The sequence below is a fragment of the Fundulus heteroclitus genome, chromosome 13, assembly GCF_011125445.2.
Source record: "Fundulus heteroclitus isolate FHET01 chromosome 13, MU-UCD_Fhet_4.1, whole genome shotgun sequence".
Classification (NCBI taxonomy): Eukaryota; Metazoa; Chordata; class Actinopteri; order Cyprinodontiformes; family Fundulidae; genus Fundulus; species Fundulus heteroclitus.
This window is the reverse complement of record NC_046373.1, coordinates 2,858,326-2,885,933: the sequence shown is the minus strand read 5'-3', so window position 1 is coordinate 2,885,933 and position 27,608 is coordinate 2,858,326. Positions and strand designations below refer to the sequence as shown.

Here is a 27,608-nt window from a genome sequence, read left to right as displayed (position 1 = left end):
TCAAAGAGTAAACCTCATTTCACAAATCCAGTTATGTTGATAAGAACATGTTCCATCATTCCAGCTTTTCTCCGTGGCAAAATTTTTTGTTTCCACACAGTTTTCTCCTGTTCCACCATTTGGCTCATTTGTGTACCAGTAGCTGAAATAGAAAGAAAGTATCAAAAATTCAACAGTTAGTGTTAGATGCAGCAAACAATTTTCACATTGTGATAAAAGTGCAGGGAGGCAGACAACATCTTAAAATGTATCAAGAGCAATTCAACCTTGTGGTCAATGGACTCCCATCCACCCATTTCCATGTTCCCTCTGTTTCCGAGTCAGTCAGGCCGATCCACATGTACATCTTGAAACTGTTTACAAAGTCCTAAGAAACAGATTGAAACTAACATTAAACAACAACAAATAGAATCCAACGTTGAACTGTTTACCCCAGTAAGGTATGCTTTTGTTTGCCATTATACTTTTAATTCTCATTAAGGCTGTCAAATGTCCATCCAACATGCAGACGTATATCTGCTCACATACCTGTTCTTCTTTGCTGTTGATTATCATCAGGTCGGCACCTACTGACTGACAGTAAGCTCTACTTTCTTGCCAGGTCTTCTTCGTAGATGAAATGTAGTACGCACTGTGTCTGAAGAGTGTCCATCCTGGTTGAGCTTTTTTTTGGAAGAGAATTATTTTTACTTTTAATTTGCCATTGAAGATGTCAAGATGTAGTAAAATGCTTGTTTATTATTTGCTCACTGGATGAAAATTAATAGTTTAACATTTAATAAAGCTAAAAACAGGCAATAATGAACAAAAGAACAGATGCAGATAAATGTGCCAGCACCCCGGGGAAGATATCTGTAATTATGCTTTGAAAACTGTCCCAGTGCGGCAAAAAACAACAACTACCATGTCAAGAAATAATTGTTTATTTGAGAACCCTCAGAGGCACAATTATTGGTACCAACTTGAAGCATTTTCTAATTGATCCGATTTTCTTGGATTCTCTAACTCTAACTTATTCACAGTTTCCTGTTTCTCTGGGGCACAAATATGATGTGACACAGGGTACCATTTCTTTTCCCACTTGGCCTTCAGAGTGGATGGGGACCTGTACCACCTCATAGAACATACAGGAGGGGAGTTAAAAATATTATACAAAATCTAATCTTAGAGGACTGCAGGAAACAGTATCATCTTGGAGGAGGGGGGGGGGGGGGGTCATGAAATTACCATGACAACCGATTAAAAATGCCAACTGATTATTTGGAAGACGCCAGATAAAACAGTTATTTTTTTCTCAAAATTACTGGGTCTTTAAAAGGAACCGTTTGCACAGAGGAGACTAAATATTGCTCAGTTAGGATTGACAAAACATCCAGTTGAGTTGTTTTGTTTTTATTAAAAGCATTAAGCTACAAGCTTCATCTTTTCAATTCTTCTGACTGTTGATTCCTGGTTGGAAAAGATTCTGCTAATTTTACTACACTTGGTGCTTCAAAAAAACTTTTTTGTGGGAACAGCATCCCCATGAGGACGGTATGGGTAATTTACCAGATGCTCTACTTTTAGGAAGGCAGCAAGTTGTTGAAGCATGTGCAAAGAGGGCTGAAGCTGACCAAATTCCTGCAGAACAACGGGAAGGACATCTACCATATTTTGCATCTTTAATAATTTACATATATTTGATTACTGCTCAACTGTGATGTTTAACTTTATTCTGTCTCTCTCTTCAGTCACCGAGTGATGCTGTGATGCTGAGATGCTTAGAGAAGAGGTCTCCATTCATTGTTGAACAGTCGGATCAATAATTTTACAGCAAATAGTTTTCCTCAACAGTGCAGGCTCATTAAAAACAAGCTCACTTAAAAAACAAAAAGCCATTTTTGCTGCTCACAAAATACAACAAGTGAATAAAAAATAAATGAAAAAAGGAAAAAAAAAGTTGGTGAACAATATGGTGACACCTTGCAACAAAGATGTAATTTATGTTTAATTACAAACCCAAACTATACAAAAACAGTCTGTGACACCATTTTTTTATAACCATAAAATCTGATTGACTTGGAAACAAGAAATTTTTTCATACTCACAATATTTCTAAACGTACATATTCGAGATGTGGGGCGTTTTTCTGACATTATAAAAGCACTTTTTCAAATGCCACACATAATAGTGTAGAGGTATACTAAGATTATTGCTCACCTAAGGCATTGAGCTTCTTCTTAAGTTCATCTCTTTCCAGTGAGATTATTCTGGACCTGGCCTCAGTCTCTGAAATATAACAAGCATTATGTATCAATAACACCCACCAGTGGTCTTTTTTTTTCTTCTAATTGATCAACTCAAACTTTAGGTGCTTCATCGTGGCAATGAAAAATTCAGAAACCGTGGGGAAATGACACCCACTATTAACACGCATCTGTTGTCGTTACACAATGCACAGCACCCACTCTGGAGAGATGAAATGTGAGAATGTAAACAGTTGTGCCGTTTACTCCAGATTGGCGGAAAGATGTTCCTCTCATCTTTTTTTTACGTGTTTATAGCTAATGTAGAAAAATACAACAATTGCAGAGAGAGCATGAAATTTCTTTTCTTTGATTAATCCCGTTTAAAGAACAGGAACTGGAAAGGAGTTTAATTAATAGAACTAATACTTACCAGAGTTCATACTTGTCAAATTGTCCCTCTCTGCTCTCCAGGAATCCTGCTTTAAAACTATAATTTTGATGAAAAGGTTGAGTTTGACACATATTTTCATACCTGCAGCCCAGAAAATCTATTTGGATACACATTCAAGGTGAAACTTTGCACACTGACTATACATTTTGTTGGGCTGTGATCATCTAAGTACTTTTTACTGCTAGTTTAATTTTCATACTGACCTAAAACATCCAGCTTCCTCTTAAGCTCATCTCTCTCTTCTGTCAAGTTCTTATTTCTGGCTTCCATATCTGAAACAAGGTTTTGACAATCTTAATTTATAATAAATGTATTCATCACTTTGATGAACAAGAAAGCAGATATCAACTATGCTGCACAATACACAAGAAACACAAAACCAAATAGATTTCACCTAGAAGTTAACAGGTTTTCTGCAGAAGGAAAATCCACCAGGGACCAATTTTTCTGCAGTAAAAAACTTAATAATAAAAAAGTTAATAATCTTAAACTTGTCTCTTTCTTCTGTCAGGGAATTAAGCTGTAAATCTATGAAGATATTTACTTTTTAAACTCTTCGCTGTTGTTGTTATTACCTGAATGATCTTTTCTTACTTTCGACCATAAATAAAACCTTTAAAGAGATCCATTGCATCTCATCATACATGCAAAAGTCATTCAGCGCCCTCTTCAGATCATCTCTCTCGCCACTCACATTTTTACTATTGGTCTCAATATCTCCAGGGGAACATAATGGATTGTGATTCTTTAAAAATAGTCAATTTGCAAATGTTAAACTAAGAAAGACGAATTTAGGAATAAAAGTGCATATTTTCATTCCTTTTATAGTGCAATCAATGTGTTGGGTGTAGAACTCACTGTTGATGGTTGTGATCAGCTGTTCTCTCTCTTCAGTCAGATTTTTCAGACTGGCTTGAAAACCTGAATAGAAATATCCTGACAATTTTATATTTACCTACGGAGACAGATTGCTTTCAGAATTTTCTAATAATGATATTACAGGGGAAAAAAAGGTTGATGGTTTATGTATGTATGTATGTATGTATGTATGTATGTATGTATGTATGTATGTATGTATGTATGTATGTATGTATGTATTTATTTATTTTTTCAGTTATCATAATGTGTGCAAATTACAATTTTGTTTCACTTTAACTTCACAGTGTCCATTCTGTTTAGCTAAGCATATTTCCTAAGTCTTGTGACAATCAGCACCTTTTTACGCAAATTGAATTAGTCTCACATGAGAAACTTTCCTGTTTGACAAAAACAGAATATTAAGATAAGTCCCTTAAATAATATTATAAACGTTTTCTCTTCACTTAGGTTCACACGCAATATAAATCAAGAAGTATTTGCTCGTCTGCCTTCACGCACATGTGGACTTTAGTAACATTGCATTCTTAGTCCATAGGGTTTAGTAAAATGTTGCCCCATCCTCTGCTGCTGTAGCCTCTTTGACTGCCTGCAGGGTTTAAAGTTGTTCAGGGGAATTTGTGGTGATTCTTCCAGACGATCATTTGTGAGGTCAGACACAGATCTGTGATGAACCTAATGTTTTTTTTATTGGGTTGAAATCAGGACTCTGAATGGACCATATACATTCGTCCACACCAAACTCTTTTATCCTTGTCATTATGGACTGAATTTTGCATAAAATAAAATCCAAGCTGAACTGTAAACAAAATAAAAATAAACTAAGCTATTTTGTACCATTTTGCAATTGATCGGAGCGCACCACTGATTGATGGGTGGGTCAAAGCAGACGCCTTTATGGTTAATTCAATTGAATTAAATTCTATTCAATTTTATTTATATAGCGCCAAATCATGAAACATGTCATCTCAAGGCAATTTACAAAATCCAGTTCAATCATATTATACAGATTGGGTCAGATTATACAGATTGGTCAAAAATGTCCTATATAAGGAAAGCAGTTGATTGCATCAAAGTCCCGACAAGCAGCATTCACTCCTGGGGAACCGTAGAGCCACAGGCAGAGTCGTCTGCATTGTACATGGCTTTGCTGCAATCCCTCATACTGAGCAAGCATGAAGCGACAGTGGGAAGAAAAACTCCCCATTAACGGGAAGGAAAACCTCCGGCAGAACCGGGCTCAGTATGAATGGTCATCTGCCTCGACCGACTGGGGTTACAGAAGACAGAGCAGAGACACAACAAGAGAGACAAAAAAGCACAGAAGCACACATTGATCTAGTAATCTGTTCTACATTAGATGGTAGTAGCGGGTGAGCCGTCTTCTCTGGATGATGTCACAGTTAACAGAACGCCAGACCAGGTGTACCTACTATGAAGAAAAAGAGAGAGAGCAAAAAGTTAAAAGCTGAAATGACGACAGTCATTTCAATGTAATACAATGCAAAACTGGAGAACAGTAGACTGAAGAACAGTAGAAATCAGTAGAGTGAGAAAATTAGACCCTGATGTCCTCCAGCAGCCTAGGCCTATCACAGCACAACTATAGAGATAGCTCAGGGTAACATGAGCCACTCTAACTATAAGTTTGTCAAAAAGGAAAGTTTTAAGATTAGTCTTAAAAATAGATAGGGTGTCTGCCTCACGGACCAAAACTGGGAGTTGGTTCCACAGGAGAGGAGCCTGATAGCTAAAGGATCTGCCTCCCATTCTACTTTTAGAGACTCTAGGAACCACCAGCAGACCTGCAGTCTGAGAGCTAAGTGCTCTGTTAGGAACATACGGGGTAATCAGAGCTCTGATATATGATGGAGCTTGATTATTAAGGGCTTTATACGTTAGAAGGAGAATTTTAAATTCTACTCTTGATTTAACAGGAAGCCAATGAAGGGAAGCTAAAATTGGAGAAATATGATCCCTCTTGTGGATTTTCATCAGAACTCTTGCCGCAGCATTTTGGATCAGCTGAAGACTTCGAACTGCATTTTGTGGACTTCCTGATAGTAAAGAATTACAATAGTCCAGCCTTGAAGTAACAAATGCATGGACTAGTTTTTCAGCATCACCCCTGGACAGAATGTTTCTAATTTTGGCGATATTCCGGAGGTGAAAAAAGGAAACTCTGGAAACCTGTTTAATATGGGATTTAAATGACATGTCTTGGTCGAAAACAACACCAAGATTTTTTACTTTATTACCAGAGGCCAAGTTAATGCCATCCAGATTAAGTGATTGATTAAGAACTTTATTTCTTGAAGACTCTGGCCCAAAGATTACAACTTCTGTCTTGTCAGAATTTAAATGCAGGAAAGTTAAAGTCATCCAGCTTTTGATGTCATCAAGACATGACTGCAGTCGAAGTAACTGATTGGATTCATCAGGATTTATGGATAAATATAGCTGATTGTCATCAGCATAACAGTGGAAATTAATCCCATGCTGTCTGATAATTTTGCCAATCGGAAGCATATATATAGTAAATAGAATTGGTCCAAGGACTGAACCCTGTGGTACTCCACAAGTGACCCTAGAGTTTGAGGAAGATTTATTATTAACATGAACAAACTGGAATCTGTACGACAGATAAGATTTAAACCAGCCTAATGCTTTTCCCTTAATCCCTACAGTATGCTCAAGTCTTTGTAGGAGAATATTGTGATCAACTGTATCAAATGCAGCACTGAGATCTAACAGGACAAGTATAGACACAAGTCCATTATCTGAGGCCATGAGAATATCATTGGTGACCTTCACCAGAGCTGTTTCAGTGCTATGATGAGCTCTAAAGCCTGACTGAAACTCCTCAAGTAGGTCATTACTTTGTAAATGTTCACATAGTTGATTAGCAACTACTTTCTCAAGAATTTTAGATAAGAAAAGAAGATTAGATATAGGTCTGTAATTTACTAACTCATCTTGATCAAGAGATGTTTTTTTAAGTAAAGGTTTAATAACAGCTACTTTAAAAGCCTGTGGTACATATCCATTTACCAAGGATAGATTAATCATGTCTAAAATAGGACCACTGATCAGAGGGAATACCTCCTTAAACAACTTGGTTGGGATTGGGTCTAACATACAGGTAGAAGGTTTAGATGAAGCTAAAATTTTAGATAGCTCAGAAAGCTCTACTGCTTTTAAACAGTTCAGACACTGCGCAGGTTCTCAGGATTCCTCCAATGCTGCCTCACTTACTGAGGACGAGGTAATCATGTTTGGGAGGATGCCAATTATTTTATTTTTAATGGAATCAATTTTATTTATGAAGAATCCCATAAAATCATTACTGCTAAGAGCTAAGGGAATGGATGGATCAACAGAGCTGTGGCTCTGGGTAAGTTTGGCAACTGTACTGAAGAGAAATCTAGGATTATTCTTATTCTCCTCAATTAATGATGAAAAATATGCTGCTCTAACTCTGCGAAGGGTCTTGTTATACAACAATAGACTGTCCCTCCAGATTAGGTAGGATTCCTCTTGGTGTGTAGAGTGCCATTTTCTCTCCAATTTCCCAACATTGTGCTTCAAGGAACGCAGCTCTGAATTAAACCAAGGAGCCAGCTTCCTGTGAATAATCACCTTCTTTTTCAAGGGAGCTACATTGTCTAATGCAGAACGCAATGACAAAGTCATACCGTTTACAAAGACATCTATTTGTGAATTGGAAGAAACAACATTGCTGCCATCTACAGGGCATTTCTGCAATACGGGGATATTAAAAAGGGGACAGACTCTTTAAGTTTTGATACAGCATTATCCAATAAAGATCTACTATAATGGAACCCTCTTTTGGGGGTGTGAGGAAATACTGTTAATTGTTCACAATCAATGCCATATGTCAGCACAAGGTCTAAAGTATGGAGCCAAGAGTGCGTCGGTTTATGCACATTTTGAGCAAAACCAATTGAATCTAGGATAGTTTTAAAGGCTAAACTAAGGTTATCACATTCTGTGTCAACATGGATGTTAAAATCACCCACTATAATAACCTTATCAGTCTTTAACACCAAATCAGATAAGAAATCTGACAACTCATCCAAAAACTGAGTGTAAGGGTCTGGTGGACGATACAAAACAACAAACAGAAGAGGTTTTATTGTTTTGCAGTTTGGATGAGGGAAATTGAGGGTTAAATGTTCAAAAGAACTGTAGTTATTAATTGGCCTGGGACTAATTAATAAATCAGACTGAAATATGGTTGCCACTCCTCCTCCTCTTCCCACAGATCTGGGAATGTGGAAATTTGAATAATTGGAGGGAGTTGACTCATTTATACTAACGTAGTCCTCTTGTAGCCAGGTTTCTGTGAGACAAAACAAATCAATCTGTTTATCAGAAATCAATTCATTAACTAACAAAGTCTTTGGAGGGAGAGACCTTATATTTAATAGACCACATTTAATTGTTTTATTTTTAGGTTCAAGGTGAACCGTATTGATTTTTATTAGGTTTTTATGATTTGTTCCTTTTAGATAAGTTTTTGATCTGTTAAGTTTTGGCTGTGGGAAAGACACCATCTCAATAGGATAATGGATGGGTAACAGTACAGAAGCTGCAGAGAGGTGTGTTAAACTACGGCTCTGCTTCCTGGTCTGGACCCTGGGTTGTCAGCATTTAGGAGAACTAATACATCTGGCCAGATTTCTAGAAAGAAGAGCAGCACCATCCAAAGTAGGATGGATGCCGTCTCTCCGGATCAGACCAGGTTTTCCCCAGAAAGTTCTCCAGTTATCAATGTAGCCCACGTCGTTTTCAGGACACTACCTAGACAACCAGCGGTTGAATGATGACATGCGGCTAAACATGTCATCACTGGTCAGATCAGGCAGGGGACCAGAGAAAATTACGGAGTCCGACATTGCTTTAGCAAACTCACACACCAAAGCAACACCAACTTTAGTGACCTCCGATCGGCGTGACCGGGTGTCATTACCGCCAGCGTGAATAACAATCTTACTGTATTTATGCTTATTGTTATGCCAGAAGCTGGTTGAATATGCTTATTATTATTATTAATTATAATTTGGTATTATAATTTAAATAATAAATCATTCAACTCAAATTTCCGCTATAACAAATATAGTTCAAATGGTGGTGATGTTAGCTATAAGCTTGTAAGTATTTATACCACTAATGCATTAGTTAATTTGCTGTTATGAACTCATTTATGCTGGAATAAATGATCAGGTCGGACTGTTAACCGACGAGGTTTATCCAGCAGGCTGTGAGAACCCCAATGTAACTGCAATTAGAGTTTAAATCCTTATTCCTTATCACCATCCAATGATATTGTCTCTGTATTAATATCAGATGTTAACTCCAAAGGAGGTTAGCTCTGAATTCTGAATACCCAGGCAACTGTAAATTGGATTGAACACAAAACAATGTCTATTCCGCAGTCGTTGGTTTTATTGAACCAAAAGCAATTCCCTGTTACAGTAATTCTCTGATTCAACAACTTTGGAATTCTTACTCACTACTAAACTAACATGCAAAATATATATGTGGAAATAAAAGAACAAAACAAAAAAAAACAAAAAACAATGGATTAAAATGAGCGGTTAGCAGATCTTAACTCAACTCACAGTTGTTTAACACCGCCCTCAAAACACCGGCATTTGACGTATCAGCATTGACAAACAGAACAGCTTCGGGAATCTCACTGGACGCTTTGATGTCTTACCAAAAGCTAGTTCAGCTAAGCTCCCTACAGTTCAGATACACGTCACCCTCCCAAGATGGCTGCTACGATGACGTATGAGGGGAGGTCCTAATGACGTAACCACGCTTACGCTGATGGGATAATGCCTCGCTTCGAGAGGGCGCAGCTAACTGGGAGTTTAAAGCAAAGCCCGCGACTTGAGCTCGGACAAAAAGATTAAATTGATAAGAAGAAGCGAAAAGAGAGAGGGGGGGGGGAAGCAGGGAAGAAGATGGAAAAGAAACTGAAACAGTGACCCACGGCAGGGTTATTGATGAATCACAAATCAACACAGCAAAAATCAATTGTAAAATGCATGCACATACAAAGAAAATGTTCAGCAAAATAATTCCAACTTCGTCGTGGAATAAAAGTGTTAACCAACACCTACAAAGTTCTAACGCCTGCCCAGGCACTTCTAAACACCCTGTTGGTGAGACAGAAATAAAAAGGGGAGACCCCGTTACTTTGAGGTGCCTCGGGGCTGGTCCGGAGCGCTCCGAGTAGTGTGGCTTTCTGGACGCGTCTTGACGAGCGCAGTTGTCCGCAGGCTGCAGCGGGACGGGGAAGAAGCTCCTTCGTTTCTTCCTCCGGGTTCACAGTCGCTTTGTTGGCCAGACAAAGCGGGGTCCTCTTCGATCACTGGGAGATACGGCGTCTCTCAGTCTTTTGATCAGAGGGAATTTAAAAGTACTTATTTTAGTCGACCTCCTGTTATGCAAAGCAGGGAATAACCGTTGCGTCGAAAAATCTCGGTCCAGCGAGAAACTCGAACACGTGGCGTGGGATCGCCCCAACGGAAACAGCTGTGTGTGTCTTCTCGGGTTGGCTAAAGCCAGGGAAGAAGGAAGATTGTCGTGTGTGATCGGGTTTTATAGCCATCACCATAGCAACCTTATTTTGATCGGCGGCCATTTTGCCGTGTTGCGTGATGGGAGTTGGTGGCCATTTTGACCACATGAGTTGGTGGCCATTTTGACCACATTGCATCATGGGTAACGCAGTCCATTACGTCCCGAATTGATGCAGTTTTTGTCACGTATGAACTGGCACAACATTATCCTTAGCCACCAGTTTCAGATAGGATTTGATGTTGTCCGTTCTGGCCCCTGGCAGGCATTTAACTATGGTCCCTGGTGTCTCTAGTGCCACGTTTCTGACTATTGAGCTGCCAATAATCAGGGTCGGCTTCTCAGCGGGTGTGTCGCTGAGTGGGGAAAATTTGTTAGAAACGCAGACGGGTTGGTGGTGAACTGGGGGCTGAAATCTAGAGCTATGCTTCCTACGAACTGTCACCCAGCCGGCCTGCTTACCCGGCTGCTCGGGTGCTTCTGGAGGACCACTAAGTGAACTAACGCTAGGTCTATGTGGCTCCGCGCTAGCAGAGGGGCGGCTATCAGCTGGTCTTTCCATAGCACGGAGCCGGGTCTCTAATTCTGACACCCTCGCCTCCAAAGCTACAAAAACACTACATTTATTACAAGTACCATTATCACTAAAGGAGGCAGAGGAATAGCTAAACATCTGACACAGAGAACAGGAGATAAGGGGAGACTTAGTCAGAGACGGAGAAGCTGAAGTAATAGTAGGAGAGGAAGCCATTGTGGAGCTAAAGCTAGGCTAGGCTAAAGCTAGGCTAGCGCCCTTCTACCACGCCAAGAGAGCAAACCGTGAAACACGAGGAGTTCCCAAGCGTGATGTGCAGCAACAGAAAATGTTTTAAAAGTGCTTATGTGTTAGAAACAGATGTTACAGCAAAGAGATTAAAGATAAAAGCGAGAGAATCTGGAGCAACAAACCGTTGCTCACGCAGTGAAAACAGGAAGTGATACAATACGCCTTACCGCAAACAGGAAGTGACGTCAGCCAAGGAGGAGCAACCTCCTTGGCTGGTTAGGCAGGTTGAGGTGTGCATCTTTGTTAATGATGCTGCATGTCAGCTGTTTGTGTGGCTGTGTTTTTGAGATCTTCTTATCTGAGATCGTTCAGTGCTGTTTTTCAACCAATTAGGAGTGATACACTTGTTGTTTGGTCCTGAAGCTCTGGTGCTCCGCTGGCATTATCAGCTGCAGTTGGAATCCTTTGCAGAGCATGGGTTCTTCTGGTTTCTGACCAGCCTGCTTGTTCTACCTCCGGTTTTGAAAAGCAACTCTGTTTATACGTTTATGTATGAGCGCATGCCTGGGGACTACATCAATATATATAAATGGATTGGTAAATGGCTTGTTTTTGTATAGAACTTTATCAAGTTCGATGACCCAAAAGCGCTTTACACTACAGCCAGTCTTTGGCTAATATGAAACAATGCCATGAAGTTATCTACATACTGCTCTGATTAGGAGAGAAGTTTGGAGGTCTGCTGCTTTTGATCCTGCAGCAAGTTGGTCACATCTGTGCACTACGCCCTCAGCATTCGCTGACCCTGATCTGTGATATTACAAAGCCGTGGGTGAAATTTCCCACTTGGAGTTATTAGGGAGGTGGCATCCAATCACTGAACTAAATTGGAATTTATTGAGCTGCAAAGAATGACCAGTTCTTTCACGCGTTTGCAGAAGCAGACTGAATGCCTACATGCTGGATTATATAAACCTGTGGCCATAGATTTGTCAAAATCCCTGAATGCAATGATAAGGATGGGTGAGCAAACACTTTTGTTGTTCTTTTGCTTTTAGACTTAACTGCAGCTTTTGACACAATGGATCACAAAATGCTTTTATCTCATTTGGAGCACTAGGTAACGCTGGAGTGGATCAGGTGCTACCTGAGTGATCTAATGTTTTGTGTCAGTCTGGGAAATTCTGTGTCCTCCACTGCTCCTCTTTTATATGGAGCTCCTGAGGGTTCAGTTTTAGGCCTCCTTCTTTTTACTCTCTGTCTGCTCCCATTTGGATCCATTCTTTGGAAGTACTGTCCTTTCATTTATATGCAGATGATAGCCACGTTTATGTGCCATTGAGGCAAAGCACAAACTCTATCAGATCTCTTCTGAAATGTCTGGATGATGTGAAGGCGTGGATGACTTTAATCTTTTTTAGTTTTAATGAAAAAAAGACAGATGTGATGTTTTTTGGTGGCGAGAGTCTGCCTTTAGAGCTGGATTATCTTGGTCAGTTTATAAAGCCGATGGCCGCAAACCTGGGTTTTAAAATTAATAGTCGTCTTACCTTCAACAGCCAGATAGATCAAAGGTGTAGTGAAATCCAGCTTTTTTTCAGCTTCAGCAGCTGACCAAAAGAAAGTCCATGCTGAGCAAAGCACATTTTCAGACAGTAATTCATGCCTCTGTGACCACTCGGCTCGATTAGTGTGGTGCACTTAATTTTGGAGTAAGTGGATCTTTAATTGCATGTCTACAGATAGTGCAAAATGCTGCTGCATGACTTTTAACTAAGACACACAAGCTTGAGCATATCTCCCCCGTGTTAAGCTCACTTCACTGGTTGATGGTTAATTATAGAATTAATTTTAAAATTCATCTATTTGTTTTTTAAGTCTTTAAATGGCCTTGCTCCACCCTACATCTCTGACCTCATATGTCGTTATGTACCGCACTGTTCTCTCAGGTCAGCAGATCTTTTACTCTTGTCGGTGCCAAGAACCAGGTGTAAGCTCAGAGGGGACCCTGCTTTCTCTGTAGCCGGTCCCAAACTCTGGAATGATTTGCTGCTGCGCATCAGGCTGGCTTCCTCTTTGACCATCTTTAAACCTCCTTTAAAGACTCATATTTTTACTTTGGCTTTTAATATGCAAGAGGATGTTGGTGTTCGTTGATTTTTGCCAATTTTCTGCAGGTTTATTTTCCTATATTTTCAATATTACTGAATTTTATGCTTTTTACATTTGTGGTTTTTGTACAACACTTTGGTCTCTGTGGGTTTAAAGCGCTCTATAAATAACGTTGGATTGGATTAATATGTTGCAAATACTCTTCAGTACTGAAATTGTTAAGCTACTGTCTCCATTAATTTGGACATAATTGTTAATGAGGAGCTGTGTGATCTTTGAACCCACTGGCGGTGTGTTGGGAAAATGTTTGGGCATGTCTATGTGTGAAAATTACAATATGAATGTTCAAGGTTACTCACGGAAAGCTAGATAAATGATAAGAACGAGCTGAACTACAGCCAAAAGTCCGAGGGTAATTGCTCCAACTCTGTAGCGTTGATCTCCTGTGTAAACACATATAGAGTGATATAAACCACCTCAGAAAATCGCTGTGATATAAACTGCAAATATAATAATACACATATTTAAAATGACGGCATAACATCAATACAGCAAAAACAATGAACACCAGAAGTTTTTATCTAAGGAAGTACAAAAGAAAACTGTGACATGGCAACTTGTTTTGCCCCACCTCTGCTGCCTGCCCTTCACCAGCCTGATTGATCACACCTGTAACCCATCTTCTCCTCCAGTGTATTTAAGCAGTCGGTGCCCTTCTGTCCTTGCCAGTTCGTCTAGCCTATTCCAGCAAGCGTTCCAGCCCTTTCTCTCTGAGCTTCTAGTGATTTTTTGAACCTTTTTGTGCCACGACTCAGCCTCTGCCCAGTGTTTTTGGATACCTCTGCCTATTTTGACTGATTCTCTGTGTACCGACCCTTGGACCATCATTAAACACCCGAATCTTGGAAACAGTCTGAATCTGAGTTGTCATTTGAGTCCAGCCTGCTCAGCTCCTTGTTACAGGACGAACTGGCCATAACATGGACTCAGACAACTCAGACCCTGTTCGCACTGCACTCCGACTTCAAGGTGAGCGGCTACAAGCTCAGCAGGAGCAACTTGCACAATACCGCCTGGATCTTTTGGCCATGGCAGACAGGCAGCAGACAGTAATGGCTTCTCTGGGTGAGCAACTGCGTCTTTTATCTGACCAAGTTAAATGTCTTCAAGTTAATGATGCTACAGTTACCGGCCCTGTGTCAACCACCCCCTCTGTGGATCCTTCTCCTCCTGGTGATGACACACTTAGTTCTGCCATGCCTCACCTTGCCAAACCGGAACGATTTTCTGGAGACTCAGGAGATTGTAAAGCCTTTTTAACCCAGTGTAGTCTCCACTTTGAGTTACAGAAGTCAGCTTACCCCACTGAAAGGTCCAAAGTGGCATTTGTGATTTCTCACCTGACTGGCAGAGCACAAGCCTGGGCCACGGCAGAGTGGAGCAGAGGATCACCTATATGTGAGTCTTTAAAAGTTTTTTCAGAAACCTTTTCTAAGATTTTTCAACGTACTGCTGCTGGCAGAGAAGCATCCAGGTCCCTCATGGGTCTTCACCAAGGCAGAAGGTCCACCTCTGACTATGCTATTGAGTTCCGCACATTAGCTGCAGAGAGCGACTGGAATGATGCAGCTCTATTCGATTCCTTCCTAACGGGGTTGGCGGACTCTGTTAAACGTATGTTGATCCCACTAGATCTTCCTAAGGATCTGGACTCCCTCATTTCCTTGGCAATCCGGACGGACAAGAGGCTGAGGGACCAAGCTGTTGAGAGGCCCAGACTCAGATTTTCTCCAGCTGTCCAGGGGGATCATCTGAGCTCATCCTTTAATTTTTCACCCAGCAACAATAAGTCTTCTGCATTCCCTGGTGTCACCTCTGCAGCAGAGGAGGAACCTATGCAGCTTGGAAGGACTCGTTTGTCTCCGGAGGAGCGACAGCGCCGCATGAGGGAGGGGAGATGCATCTATTGTGGACAGAAAGGACATTTCTTGATCTCCTGCCCAGTAATTGGGCCTGACTCACAAGTGAAGCAGAAGGCACGGGTGAGTCATACAGTATTTAATTCTGATCCCTCTCGTGTTTTACCACAAGTAAAGTTAACGTCATCCCTGAGTTCAGTCACCCATTCTGCTCTGATAGATTCAGGCTCTGACGCCAATTTTTTAGACTCCACCTTGGCAAAGAACCTTGGGTTAGGACTGTGCCCATTGGAAAGACCCCTTGAGGCTCATGCTCTAGATGGGAGTTTGTTATGCCAAGTCACTCAAATGTCTGAACCTGTTCTCCTCTCTTTCCCAGATGGCCATTCAGAGTACCTGAGTTTTCACCTGTTCAGTTTGCCTCAACAGCCAGTAGTTCTGGGGCTTCCCTGGTTGGTCAAACACTACCCCCAGATTGAATGGGTGTCTGGACAAGTGCTCTCTTGGCACGAGGACTGCAGAACAACATGTTTCGCTGCTTCAAGACCTTCCTCCTTGGCTCCAACTCCTCCCTCTAGAAAACCTGTTGATGACCCAGTGGATTATCCTGACATTTCCAGGGTACCAGAATGTTACCATGATCTCCGTGAAGTTTTCAACAAAGCTAAGGCCACTGCTCTGCCCCCACATCGCCCTTCTGATTGCGCAATCGACCTTCTGCCTGGCACTTCACCACCTAGAGGAAGATTGTATTCTTTGTCAGGTCCCGAGATGAAGGCAATGAAAGATTATGTGGACTCCTCTCTTAAGGCAGGCATTATAAGGCCGTCCTCATCCCCAGCAGGAGCTGGTTTTTTCTTTGTCGAAAAGAAGGATAAGACACTTCGGCCATGCATTGACTACCGTGGTCTAAATGAGATCACAATAAAGAACAGATACCCACTTCCCCTTATCTCTACAGCCTTCGAACTGTTAAAGGACACTACTTTTTTCACAAAACTAGACTTGCGCAATGCCTATCATTTAGTTAGAATACGTGCAGGGGACGAGTGGAAAACTGCTTTTAATACTCCCAGTGGGCATTATGAGTATTTAGTTATGCCTTTTGGTTTGACCAATGCACCTGCTGTATTTCAGGCCCTAGTAAATGATGTCCTTCGTGATCTACTCAATGTCTGCGTCTTTGTTTATCTTGATGACATTCTGATTTTCTCTCCTGATGAGCAGACCCATATTCAGCACGTCCGGGAAGTGCTCAGGCGACTCCTTGATGCAAAACTCTATGTCAAGGCTGAGAAGTGTGATTTCCATGTACACACTGTGTCCTTCCTGGGTTTTATCATTTCAGAAGGTGAGATTGAGATGGATCCAGTTAAAGTTACTGCTGTGACTGAGTGGCCCACACCATCTAGCCGTAAGCAGCTGCAAAGATTCCTCGGCTTCGCCAATTTTTATAGAAAGTTCATCCGCAACTTCAGCTCCATTGCTGCTCCCTTGCATGCTTTAACATCAAACAAAATACGGTTTGAGTGGTCCTCAGCAGCACAAGAATCTTTCCTAAGATTAAAAGAACTGTTTACATCTGCCCCTGTCCTCACTCTTCCAGATCCTCACCGCCAGTTTATTTTGGAGGTGGATGCTTCTAACTTGGGGGTAGGTGCAGTCCTCTCTCAGCGTGCGGTGAAGGATGATAGACTCCACCCTTGTGCATTTCTTTCTAGGAAATTGTCCCCCTCAGAAAGAAACTATGATGTTGGAGACAGAGAACTTTTGGCCATGAAGATAGCTATGGAAGAGTGGAGACACTGGTTAGAAGGGGCTGAACACCCCTTTTTGGTCTGGACAGATCACAAAAATCTTGAGTACATTAAGAAAGCTAAGAGACTCAACCCCAGACAAGCCAGGTGGGCCCTTTTCTTTAACCGTTTCAACTTTACAGTTTCATTTAGACCCGGCTCCAAGAACCTAAAACCTGATGCCCTATCACGTCTATTTGAGCCAGATGGAAGCCCAGAGGTTGCATCCTCTGTTTTGCCTCCTTCATGTATAGTTACAGCAGTGACCTGGGAGATTGAGGAGAGAGTGAAGGACGCACTTAGAGGTCTCCAGGTTCCTGAAGCTTGTCCCCCTAATCGGCTCTTTGTCCCTGAAGCTTTGAGGTCACAGGTCGTACACTGGGCCCACACATCCCGCCTCACAATCCATCCTGGCGTCAGTCGCACAATTTTTGTGGTCCGGCAGCGTTTTTGGTGGCCAGGTATAGGAAAAGATGTAAGAGAATATGTCTCTGCATGTCCTATTTGTGCCCGTAATAAGTCTGGTCGTGGACCTGTCTCTGGGCTTCTGCAGCCATTAGCTGTTCCATCCCGACCATGTGCTAACATCTCTCTGGACTTCGTTACAGGTCTTCCTCCATCTGAGGGTAATACTACTATTCTTACAGTGGTGGACAGATTTTCTAAAATGGCACACTTTATTCCCCTGCCCAAGTTACCTTCAGCTAAAGAAACTGCAGATGTTTTGTTAATGCATGTATTTCGTCTCCATGGATTTCCTAAGGATATTGTTTCAGACAGGGGTCCCCAATTCATTTCACGTTTCTGGAAAGCCTTTTGTTCTCTACTGGGTGCCACCGTCAGCCTCTCTTCGGGATATCACCCTCAATCGAATGGGCAGACTGAGAGACTCAATCAGGAGCTGGAAAAGGGCCTCCGGTGTCTGGCATCCCAGAACCCTTCGACCTGGAGCAAGCATCTCATATGGGTAGAATATGCACATAACGCATTGCCTTGCTCTTCTACTGGCATGTCTCCTTTTCAGTGTGTGTTTGGTTTCCAGCCTCCCATGTTTCCTGCCCTGGAACAAGAGGCTAATGTTCCTTCAGCCCTATCCCTCGTCCGCCGCTGTCGTGCTGCATGGGCTCGAGCTCGTAGAGCCCTCCTCCAGAGCACGGCTCGGCAGAAACGGTTGGCTGACCGTCACAGAGTGGCAAGCCCTGTGTACCACCCTGGACAAAGAGTCTGGCTAGCGACTCGTACCCTCCCACTAAGGACAGAATGTCGTAAGTTGGCTCCTCGTTTTATCGGCCCATTCCCAATTTCCAAAATCCTTAATCCTGTGGCTGTGAAACTAACCCTTCCCAGATCCATGAGAATTCATCCAAGTTTCCACGTGAGCAACATCAAGCCAGCCAAGGAGAGCCCCTTAGTCCCAGCCTCCAGACCCCCTCCACCCCCCCGGCTCATTGATGGTGGTTTGGCCTACACAGTGAGGAAGTTGTTGGCTGTACGTCGCAGGGGTCGTGGGAGGCAGTACCTTGTGGACTGGGAGGGCTTTGGACCTGAGGAGCGATCATGGGTCTCTTCCAGAGATATTCTGGATCCTGACCTGGTGAGGGATTTTCACCAACGGCATCCTGATCTTCCTGGGCCGTCCGGTGCCAGCCATTAGGAGGGGGGTACTGTGACATGGCAACTTGTTTTGCCCCACCTCTGCTGCCTGCCCTTCACCAGCCTGATTGATCACACCTGTAACCCATCTTCTCCTCCAGTGTATTTAAGCAGTCGGTGCCCTTCTGTCCTTGCCAGTTCGTCTAGCCTATTCCAGCAAGCGTTCCAGCCCTTTCTCTCTGAGCTTCTAGTGATTTTTTGAACCTTTTTGTGCCACGACTCAGCCTCTGCCCAGTGTTTTTGGATACCTCTGCCTATTTTGACTGATTCTGTGTACCGACCCTTGGACCATCATTAAACACCCGAATCTTGGAAACAGTCTGAATCTGAGTTGTCATTTGAGTCCAGCCTGCTCAGCTCCTTGTTACAAAAACATTTTAAGCTATTGATTAATTTACATTAGTTACTGAGATTAAAAAGAGAGTAGCCTTTGCTTTGATTTCATTTTTGTTTTTAATGGAAAAAATAAATTATACTTATTTGTGTTACTTCTGTGATTGTTTCCCTCCCATGAAAGGAGATAAATTATTTCATCAAGAGCTGAAAGTATTAGAAAGGTTTGTTAATACACATTAAACCAAAAATCAAACAAAATGTTTGATACAAACAACTTCATCTGCTTGTTTGATATCAACCAAAGTTTTGCCTCACAGCACAAAACCTATGTGTGTACGCAGTGGGATATCAGCCAGCCTGCTCATTGTCTGTAGTGCAGCAGCAAGCCCAGGTCTCTGCTTGTGTTTAAAGTCTTATAGTAGACGCCAAATAAGCGACTGCACGTTCAGAAATGAGCCCAAAAAGCCGTGAATGATGGAATTAACAAACAACTTTAGAAAAAAACAAGTGGACTTGGCAACAGTGCCGTAAACCATTTCACACGATAACTGTAGCTATTAGCAGTAACTTGCTACCAAATATATGGAGAACATATACAATGTCTAATTAGGACACTCCACCGCTTCTATAGTAGTTATTACGCTCTGAACAGCGTCACCGTTTGTAATTCATTTAGTGAGTAAGATTTTAGTATGAAAATCGTACACACCGGGGCTTTAAGTAAAAACATTGTTTATATAATCTTTTCCACCTTTTAACAAAGGTTTTCCCAACTTTCATCCCCTCCTGCACTGACTACAGCAAATCGTTCTCCATCTCTGCCCCCAAAAATCCTCTAACTGCTTCAGAACAATTTTTAGGAAGCCTACTCTTTGAGTCTTTAAATGACTCTGCATGAAGATAGAGATTCTTGGCCAATATGTTAAATAGTGAGTTTAAATCCCATTAACATCAGTTCAACAGAGAGTTTCTTAATTTCAAAATCATTCCTTTGACACATTTCCTTTGGGCAACCTTTATTAAGTTTAATCTTAAATTTAGCACTCAGATACTTTTGTAAATCAAAATGAATATGGACCCTTATTATTATTATTTTTGTAATTCTACTGACTACAGAAACAAAGCTGAAAATGATTCATCATGTTTCAATCAGACATTTTTGTTGAAGCTGATTTTTCTCTTAAAAAAAAAAACTTCTTTCTCTCTTATTTTTCTCTCTTCGGAATAACATTATTGTACAAAGGAGAACCGACTTCTTCATATGTTGCAGACTTTTCATATTCCTCTTTTTGAAGAACCATGTTTGGTTTTAAAACAGCAGTAAGTAACTGATTAGTAGCAGAAATTTGTTCTTCGGCTGGCTTCCTTTAACAGATCTCAGCACTTAAGATCCAGCTTGTTCCTTAATGGCAGCACGATAAGCAGCGATATTGCAGTGATTCTCCTTTTTAATAAAAACATCTTCCTCATTCTCTCAGAGCGTCAGTTTCTTTCATTAAACTGTTGGCTATACATAAAAAAGGAAGATATTCAAAGAAAACGTTGTCAATACAGCAAATATTTTGCCTAGTTTGAAAAACATGACCTATGTGTTGACAGGGCAACACATGTCATAGAGTATTTATAATTTAAGAGGAAGAAAGCACATTTCTTGTTTAGATTTTCTGGTCACTTTACAACTGAGTTCAGGCTAGAAAGGGGAACCCAAACCTTTTCCCACGTCTTTTTTCTTCCTGTTTCATGTGCAGATTTTAGCTTAGTTGCCTTTCTTATGAAAGTGTCTTTGTTTTGGTTATGTTTCTTCTCCAATTCTTTTTAGTCTGTTGGTTTTCTTCTCAAAATGCTCTGATTCATTTTAGCTTTTATCACTTCACTTGTAAGTTGTGCAAAAGTAGCCTAATCATTACCCTGGAACCTCTTCACATTTTGACACAATACAACCCCCATTTCCACATAGATGTGTTGGTCTTGAAAGCTTACAGAGTCTTTTTAACAGCTATAACACCAGGGCATCCAAAGCTGAGACAATACATTTAAAAAAAAAAAACTTCTTCCACCTCTAACCTGTTAATGCCTAAAAATTGTAGCAATTGCACAAATGATAATTTATGTGTGCTTTTTTAAAACTGTGTATGTTAATTCAAGCAAAAATGATTTTTGTCCTCGCAATATGCAATTACACAAAAGTAAAAAAAAAAATAAACAATTTCCCATCCAGACCACATGGGTATGTGTACACTTTCCACAAAGTATTGTCATTATTCCAACAACAAATGTGTTAGGCAGTAATACTCTTGTCCAGCCAAAGGGGTCAATGACAGGAGCCCATAAGTCTGTAAACAATTCCAGGTTCAAATGTTTTGCAGTCATTTTTTCCATTATGTAAATTTTTTTAAACCATCAGCCATTGACAACAAACTTTGATCATTTTCATAGCCACCATCAAACAGATTTGGAGCATCTTAACTTTATTTTTCCCACCCGGTGGCCACAGACCCAAGATGTAATACATTAGATCAAAGTTTGAGTTTCTCCTTGAATTCCTTGCCAGTAAGATTTTAAGACTGGGCAATCCCAGAAAATATGTAGGTGGTTTTAGTTTTGTCACTCCTAGAAATACTGAATGGTGTCCTGAAAGAATTTCATCTTGATTTTCCAGCTTAACTCCATCCACATTGGGCTATTTGTAAGTTTAAACATGCCTCCTCCCATTCTTCATCATCAATAATTGTATTTGCCTCAAACTCCCATATCTCCTTCATATCCAGTGAATTATCTGACAGACACAATTGTAAGTGTTTGTGTATACTTGATACTATTTCTGCTTTGGTTTGTCTTTAATTACCTTCATTTGCCCAAGTCCTAAAACCAGAATCTATCCTATTAGATAAAAAAAATCCTCAATCTTAGAAATTCTGAGCGCCTGTGATATTGTTAGAGGTGCACCAATCTTCCTCCATACCTGTGCCCAAATCCGCTATGTACATTTAATCCATTCATTGTTTATTCCAAGATCCCTCCATTTCTTCAGATGCAACCCCCAGTGAAACAGCCTGGCACACATGATTTTATTTAATTCAATCCAATTTGTTTCCCCATCCTGAGTTAGCTATTCCACAAATTGGGCAAACCAAAACCTCCATTTTTCTTTGGGCTATATAGTAATTGTAATCATCGGATTTCTCCGTTGCAACACAAATGAAGAGATCATGTTCTCTACCACTTTATGCAGGTCATGATCCAAACTGGTAAAACCTGAAACCGATACAACAGGTGAGGAAGAAGATTCATCCTGACTGTCTCTATTCTGTCTATCAGGGATAATAGTAAAATATCCCAGCGAGCCAGGTCAGATTTTATTGTCGAGATCAGTTTGCTGTAATTTACTTTTTATAATTGTGAAGTACAGTATGTAGAGTGATTGTAGCCTAAGTACCTGAATCCCAGGGAGGTCCAATTAAACAGAGCAACTTTATTCAGATTTACCGGCCTCTCCCCAACCAATATCATTGCTTGTGATTTGTTCTGGTTAACCTTGTAGCCTAAGGCCTTTCCAAACTTTCCCAGGCTCTCTACAAATGCTGGGATAGAAATCAGTGGCTTGATAGTGTACAATATGATATCATCTGCATATAATTGAGATTTTATATTCGCTCCCTGTATGTCTACATTATTTCGTATCATTTCAGCCGAGGGCTCTATATGTACAACATCCTGGTCCAATTATTAAACTCATGCTGAAACTCCATCCCACACAGAACTTTATCCAGATAAAGCCAGTCAACCCTGTTAAATGCTTTCTCAGCATCTAAGCTGAGAATCATTGACCACTCCTACTTCTGTTTTGCTACAGACATGATGTTTAAAGTTCTTTTTCTGTGCATTTGCTTCCGAACTGAGTCTAAATTCAGAAATTATTGTTATTTTTAAACATAGTAAAAAAATAATTGGAAATTTAGGTGTGATAATATGATAATAATGGGCTAATTAGCTGTAGAGATCCACAGCTCACGGGGGACATCTTAATGCATCTCACAAATGTATTTTATGGATGATCAGCAAGAAGATAGACTTTGAAAGAAAGGCACAATAAATTTAATTTCATGTTTGCCACAAACCAGGAAACGTGCAAGAGGAAACAAGTGGAAGTTGGTGAAATGTTTCTTTCTACAATGTATTGACTCAGATGCACTGCATCTCTTCTACATTTATTTGTGGAACTTTTTTTAAATCATGTATTGTTTTTCTTCACTTCACAACACAGAACTTTGATCTTTGTGATACAAACATGGCAATATGAAATAAAAAACAATGGATTGAAAGAGATTTGCTAGAGAGTCAAGTGTTTTTATTGGGTAAAAACTTGCTGACTTATTTACAGTCAGTCATAAGGTAGAGCTGTGCAATCGCCATGTGGAATAAAATCACACTGAATCATTCTGATGATGGTTTTCAACTATTTTGTTTGTCATTTTTGTTTCTTTTGTGTGTAAATAGTTCCTTAGCTTCTATTTATCCTAAGTTTGCTTGGTAGTTTTGTTAAGTTACACTAGCCTAGTAGAGATGGTCTGTTGATTGAAATATAGTGTTAATTCAGATAAACAATATTTCATAGTGGTGTTCTCTTGATGTTAATTTTATTTCTGTTAATAAATTCTTAAACTTGAAGAGAAGTTGTCACTCATTTATTCCAAATGTGCGCAGAGTTTCCTGTTACAAGATCGCCAGTGCTCGAACCATGTCTGGTTAATGTCCAACCAGACATTAATGTCTGGTTAGATCAGATGCGGGCCCATGCAGGCCCATAAATTAGGAACCTAATTAGGATAGGAACAGTATCTGAAAGAATTTAGAACTACATTCACCCGTTTATACTACAAAACGGACCTGAATAGAGGATAAATATGTTTTAAATATCTGTTGCTTGTATAAGGTTGATGTTTAAATATTTTGAGTTTTAATTTGGCAAGAGAATGAGGAAGTCAAAAATAGCCTCACATAAAGCTAGCGTGTAGAGTTACATCTACAAAAAGTAAGTAATGATTTCTGATTTCTAGCACAATCAATGAGTAAACTCCATTTCACAAATCCAGTTACGTTGATCAGAACATGTTAGATCATTCCAGCTTTTCTCCGTGGCAAAATGTTTTGTTTCCACACAGTTTTCTCCTGTTCCACCATTTGGCTCATTACTGCCCCAGTAGCTGAAATAGAAAGAAAGTATCAAAAATTCAACAGTTAGTGTTAGATGCAGCAAACAATTTTCACATTGTGATAAAAGTGCAGGGAGGCAGACAACATCTTAAAATGTATCAAGAGCAATTCCACCTTGTGGTCAATGGACTCCCATCTACCCATTTCCATGTTCCCTCTGTTTCCGAGTCAGTCAGGCCGATCCACATGTACATCTTGAAACTGTTTACAAAGTCCTAAGAAACAGATTGAAACTAACATTAAACCACAACAAATATAATCCAATGTTGAACTGTTTACCTCAGTAGGGTATGCTTTTGTTTGCCATTAAACTTTTAATTCTCTTTAAGGCTGTCAAATGTCCATTTAACATGCAGACGTACATCTGCTCACATACCTGTTCTTCTTTGCTGTTGATTATCATCAGGTCGGCACCTACTGAGCGACAGTAAGCTCTACTTTCTTGCCAGGACTTCTTCGTATATGAAATGTAGTACGCTCTGCTTCTGAAAAGTGTCCATCCTGGTTGAGCTTTTTTGGGAGAAAATTATTTATTTTTTTATTTGCCATTGAAGATGTCAAGATGTAGTAAAATGCTTGTTTATTATTTGCTCACTGGATGAAAAAGAATAGTTTAACATTCAATCAAGCTAAAAACAGGCAATAATGAACAAAAGAAGCGATGCAGATAAATCTGCCAGTACCCCCGGGAAGATGTCTGTAATTTTGCTTTAACAGCCGTCCCAGTGCGGCAAAAAAACAAAAAACAAAAAAAAAAAACTACCATGTTAAGAAATAATTGTTTATTTGAGAACCCCGAGAGGCACAATTATTGGTACCAACTTGAAGCATTTTGTAATTGATCAGATTTTCTTGGATTCTCTAACTCTAATTTATCCACAATTTCCTGTTTCTCTGGGGCACAAATATGATGTGTCACAGGGTACCATTTCTGTTCCCACTTGGCCTGCAGGGTGGGTGGGGACCTGGGAGGGGAGTTAAAAATATACAAAATCTAATCTTAGAGGAGTGCAGGAAACAGTATCATCTTGGGGGGGGGGGGGGGGGGGGGGGTCATCAAATTGCCATGACAACCGATTAGACAATACCAACTGATTATTTGGAAGATTCCAGAAAAAAGTTTTTTTCAGTACCACCATTTTTTTCTCAAAATCACTGAGTCTTTAAATGGAACCGTTTGCGCAGAGGAGACTAAATATTGCTGGGTTAGGGTGGGCAATAAACTCCAGCTGATGGGACAAAACATCCAGTTGAGTTGTTTTGTTTTTATTAAAAGCATTAATTTACAAGCTACATCTTTTCAATTCTTCTGACTGTTATATCCTGGTTCAAGTTGGAAAGAATTCTGCTAATTTTACTACACTTTGTGCCTCAGGAAACCTTTTTTGTGGGAACAGCATCCCCATGAGGACGGTACGGGTAATTTACCAGAGGCTCTACTTACAGTAAGCTATCAAAGCATGTGCAATGAGGGCTGAAGCTGACCAATTTCCTGCAGAACAATGTGAAGGACTCCATATCTTCCATATTTTGCATTTTTAATAATTTATATATATTTGATTTTTGCTCACCTGTGATGTTTAACTTTAACTTTATGCTGTCTCTCTCTTCTGCCACCGAGCGGTATTGTGATTCTATCAGAGAAGAGGTCTTCATTCATTGTTAAACAGTTGGATCAATGTTTTTACAGCAGATAGTTTTCCTCAACAGTGCAGGCTCACTAAAAAAAGCTCACTTTAAAAACAAAAAGGCATTTTTGCTGCTCACAAAATATAACAAGTGAATAAAAAATAAATGGAAAAAGAAAAAAAAGTTGGTGAACAATATGGTGACACCTGGCAAAAAAGATGTAATTTATGTTTAATCACAAACCCAAAATATACAAAAACAGTGACATCATTTTTTCTTTTTTATAACCATAAAATCTGATTGACTTGGAAACATGAATTTTGTTCATGCTCACAATATTTCTATGCATACATATTTGAGATGTGGGGCGCTTTTCTAACATTATAAATGCACTTTTTTAAATGCCACACATAATAGTGTAGAGGTATACTAAAATTATTGCTCACCTAAGGTATTGAGCTTCTTCTTAAGTTCATCTCTTTCCAGTGAGATTGTTCTGGACCTGGCCTCTGTCTCTGAAATATAACAAGCATCACGTATCAATAACACCCACCAGTGGTCTTTTTCTCTTCTTCTAATTGATCAACTCAATCTTTAGGTGCTTTATTGTGTAAGTGGCACTGAGAAACCGTGAGGAAATGACACCCACTATTAACACACATCTGTTGTCGTTACACATGCACAGCACCCTGGAGGGATGAAATGTGAGAATGTAAACAGTTGTGCCGTTTACTCCAGATTGGCAGGGAGATGTTCCTCTCATCTTTTTTTACATGTTTATAGCTAATGTAGAAACATAAAACAATTGCAGAGAGAGACTGAAATTTCTTTTCTTTGATTAATCCTGTTTAAAGAACAGGAACTGGAAAGGAGCTTAATTAATAGAACTAATACTTACCAGAGTTCATACTTGTCAAATTGTCCCTCTCTGCTCTCCAGGAATCCTGCTTTAAAACTATAATTTTAATAAACACATATTGTTATACCTGCAGCCCAGAAAATCTATTTGGATACACATTCAAGGTGAAACTTTGCACATTGACTATACATTTTGTTGGCCTGTGATCATCCAAGTACTTTTTACTACTAGTTTAATGTTAGAACTAACCTACATCATCCAGCTTCCTCTTAAGCTCATCTCTATCTTCTGTCAAGTTCTTGCTTCTGGCTGACATATCTGAAACAAGGTATTGATCATCTTAATTTATAATAAATGTATTCATTACTCTGACGAACAAGAAAACAGATAAGAACACTGCACAATAAACAAGAGACACAAAACCAAATAGATTTCACCCAGAAGTTAACAGGAGGTTGTCTGCAGAAGGAAAATCCAACAAGGATCAATTTATGTGCAGTAAATGTAACACTTTATTACACTTACCAAAGTTAATAATCTTCAACTTGTCTATTTGTTTGTATGTATGTATGTATGTATGTATGTATGTATGTATGTATGTATGTATGTATGTATGTATGTATGTATGTATGTATGTATGTATGTATGTATGTATGTATGTATGTAGTTAAACACATTTCCTAAGTCTTGTGACAATCAGAACCTTTTTACAGAAACTGAATTAATCTCATGGGAGCATCTCCCACTTTTCTGTCTGACAAAAACAGAATATTAAGATTAGTCCCTTAAAGAATCTCATAAACTTTTTCTCTTCACTTATGTTCACACACAATATAATACAAGAAGTATTTTCTCATCTGCCTTAACGCACATATAGACTTTAGTGACATTGTATCTTCAATCCACAGGGTTTAGTAAAATTTTGCCACACCCTCTGCTGCTGTAGCATCGTTGACTGCCTACAAGGTTTAAGGGTGTTCAGGTGAAATTGTGGTGATTCTTCCAGACGCTCATTCATGAGGTCAGACACTGATGTGTGATGAGAAGACCTGGCTTGCAGTCCATCCTCTAATTCAGGGGTGTCAAACTCATTTTGGTTTAGGGGTCGCATACGGCTTAATCTGATCTCAAGAGGGCCAGACGAGTAAACTCATTGC

The 27,608-nt window shown here is 40.0% G+C and overlaps 1 protein-coding gene across 1 annotated transcript; it reads right to left on the bottom strand.

Annotated features, from left to right (window-relative positions):
• On the bottom strand, positions 1-26,763 carry LOC118565416 (C-type lectin domain family 4 member M-like). The gene is made up of 7 exons (XM_036145853.1): positions 26,701-26,763; positions 26,491-26,547; positions 26,039-26,107; positions 25,535-25,597; positions 529-662; positions 267-367; positions 1-142 (listed from the first exon to the last, which is right to left on the bottom strand). The coding sequence occupies exons 2-7, from the start codon at positions 26,498-26,500 to the stop codon at positions 1-3; spliced, it is 519 nt and encodes a 172-aa protein (XP_036001746.1). The 5' UTR covers positions 26,501-26,547; positions 26,701-26,763.
• Positions 26,764-27,608: the final 845 nt, after the last annotated feature.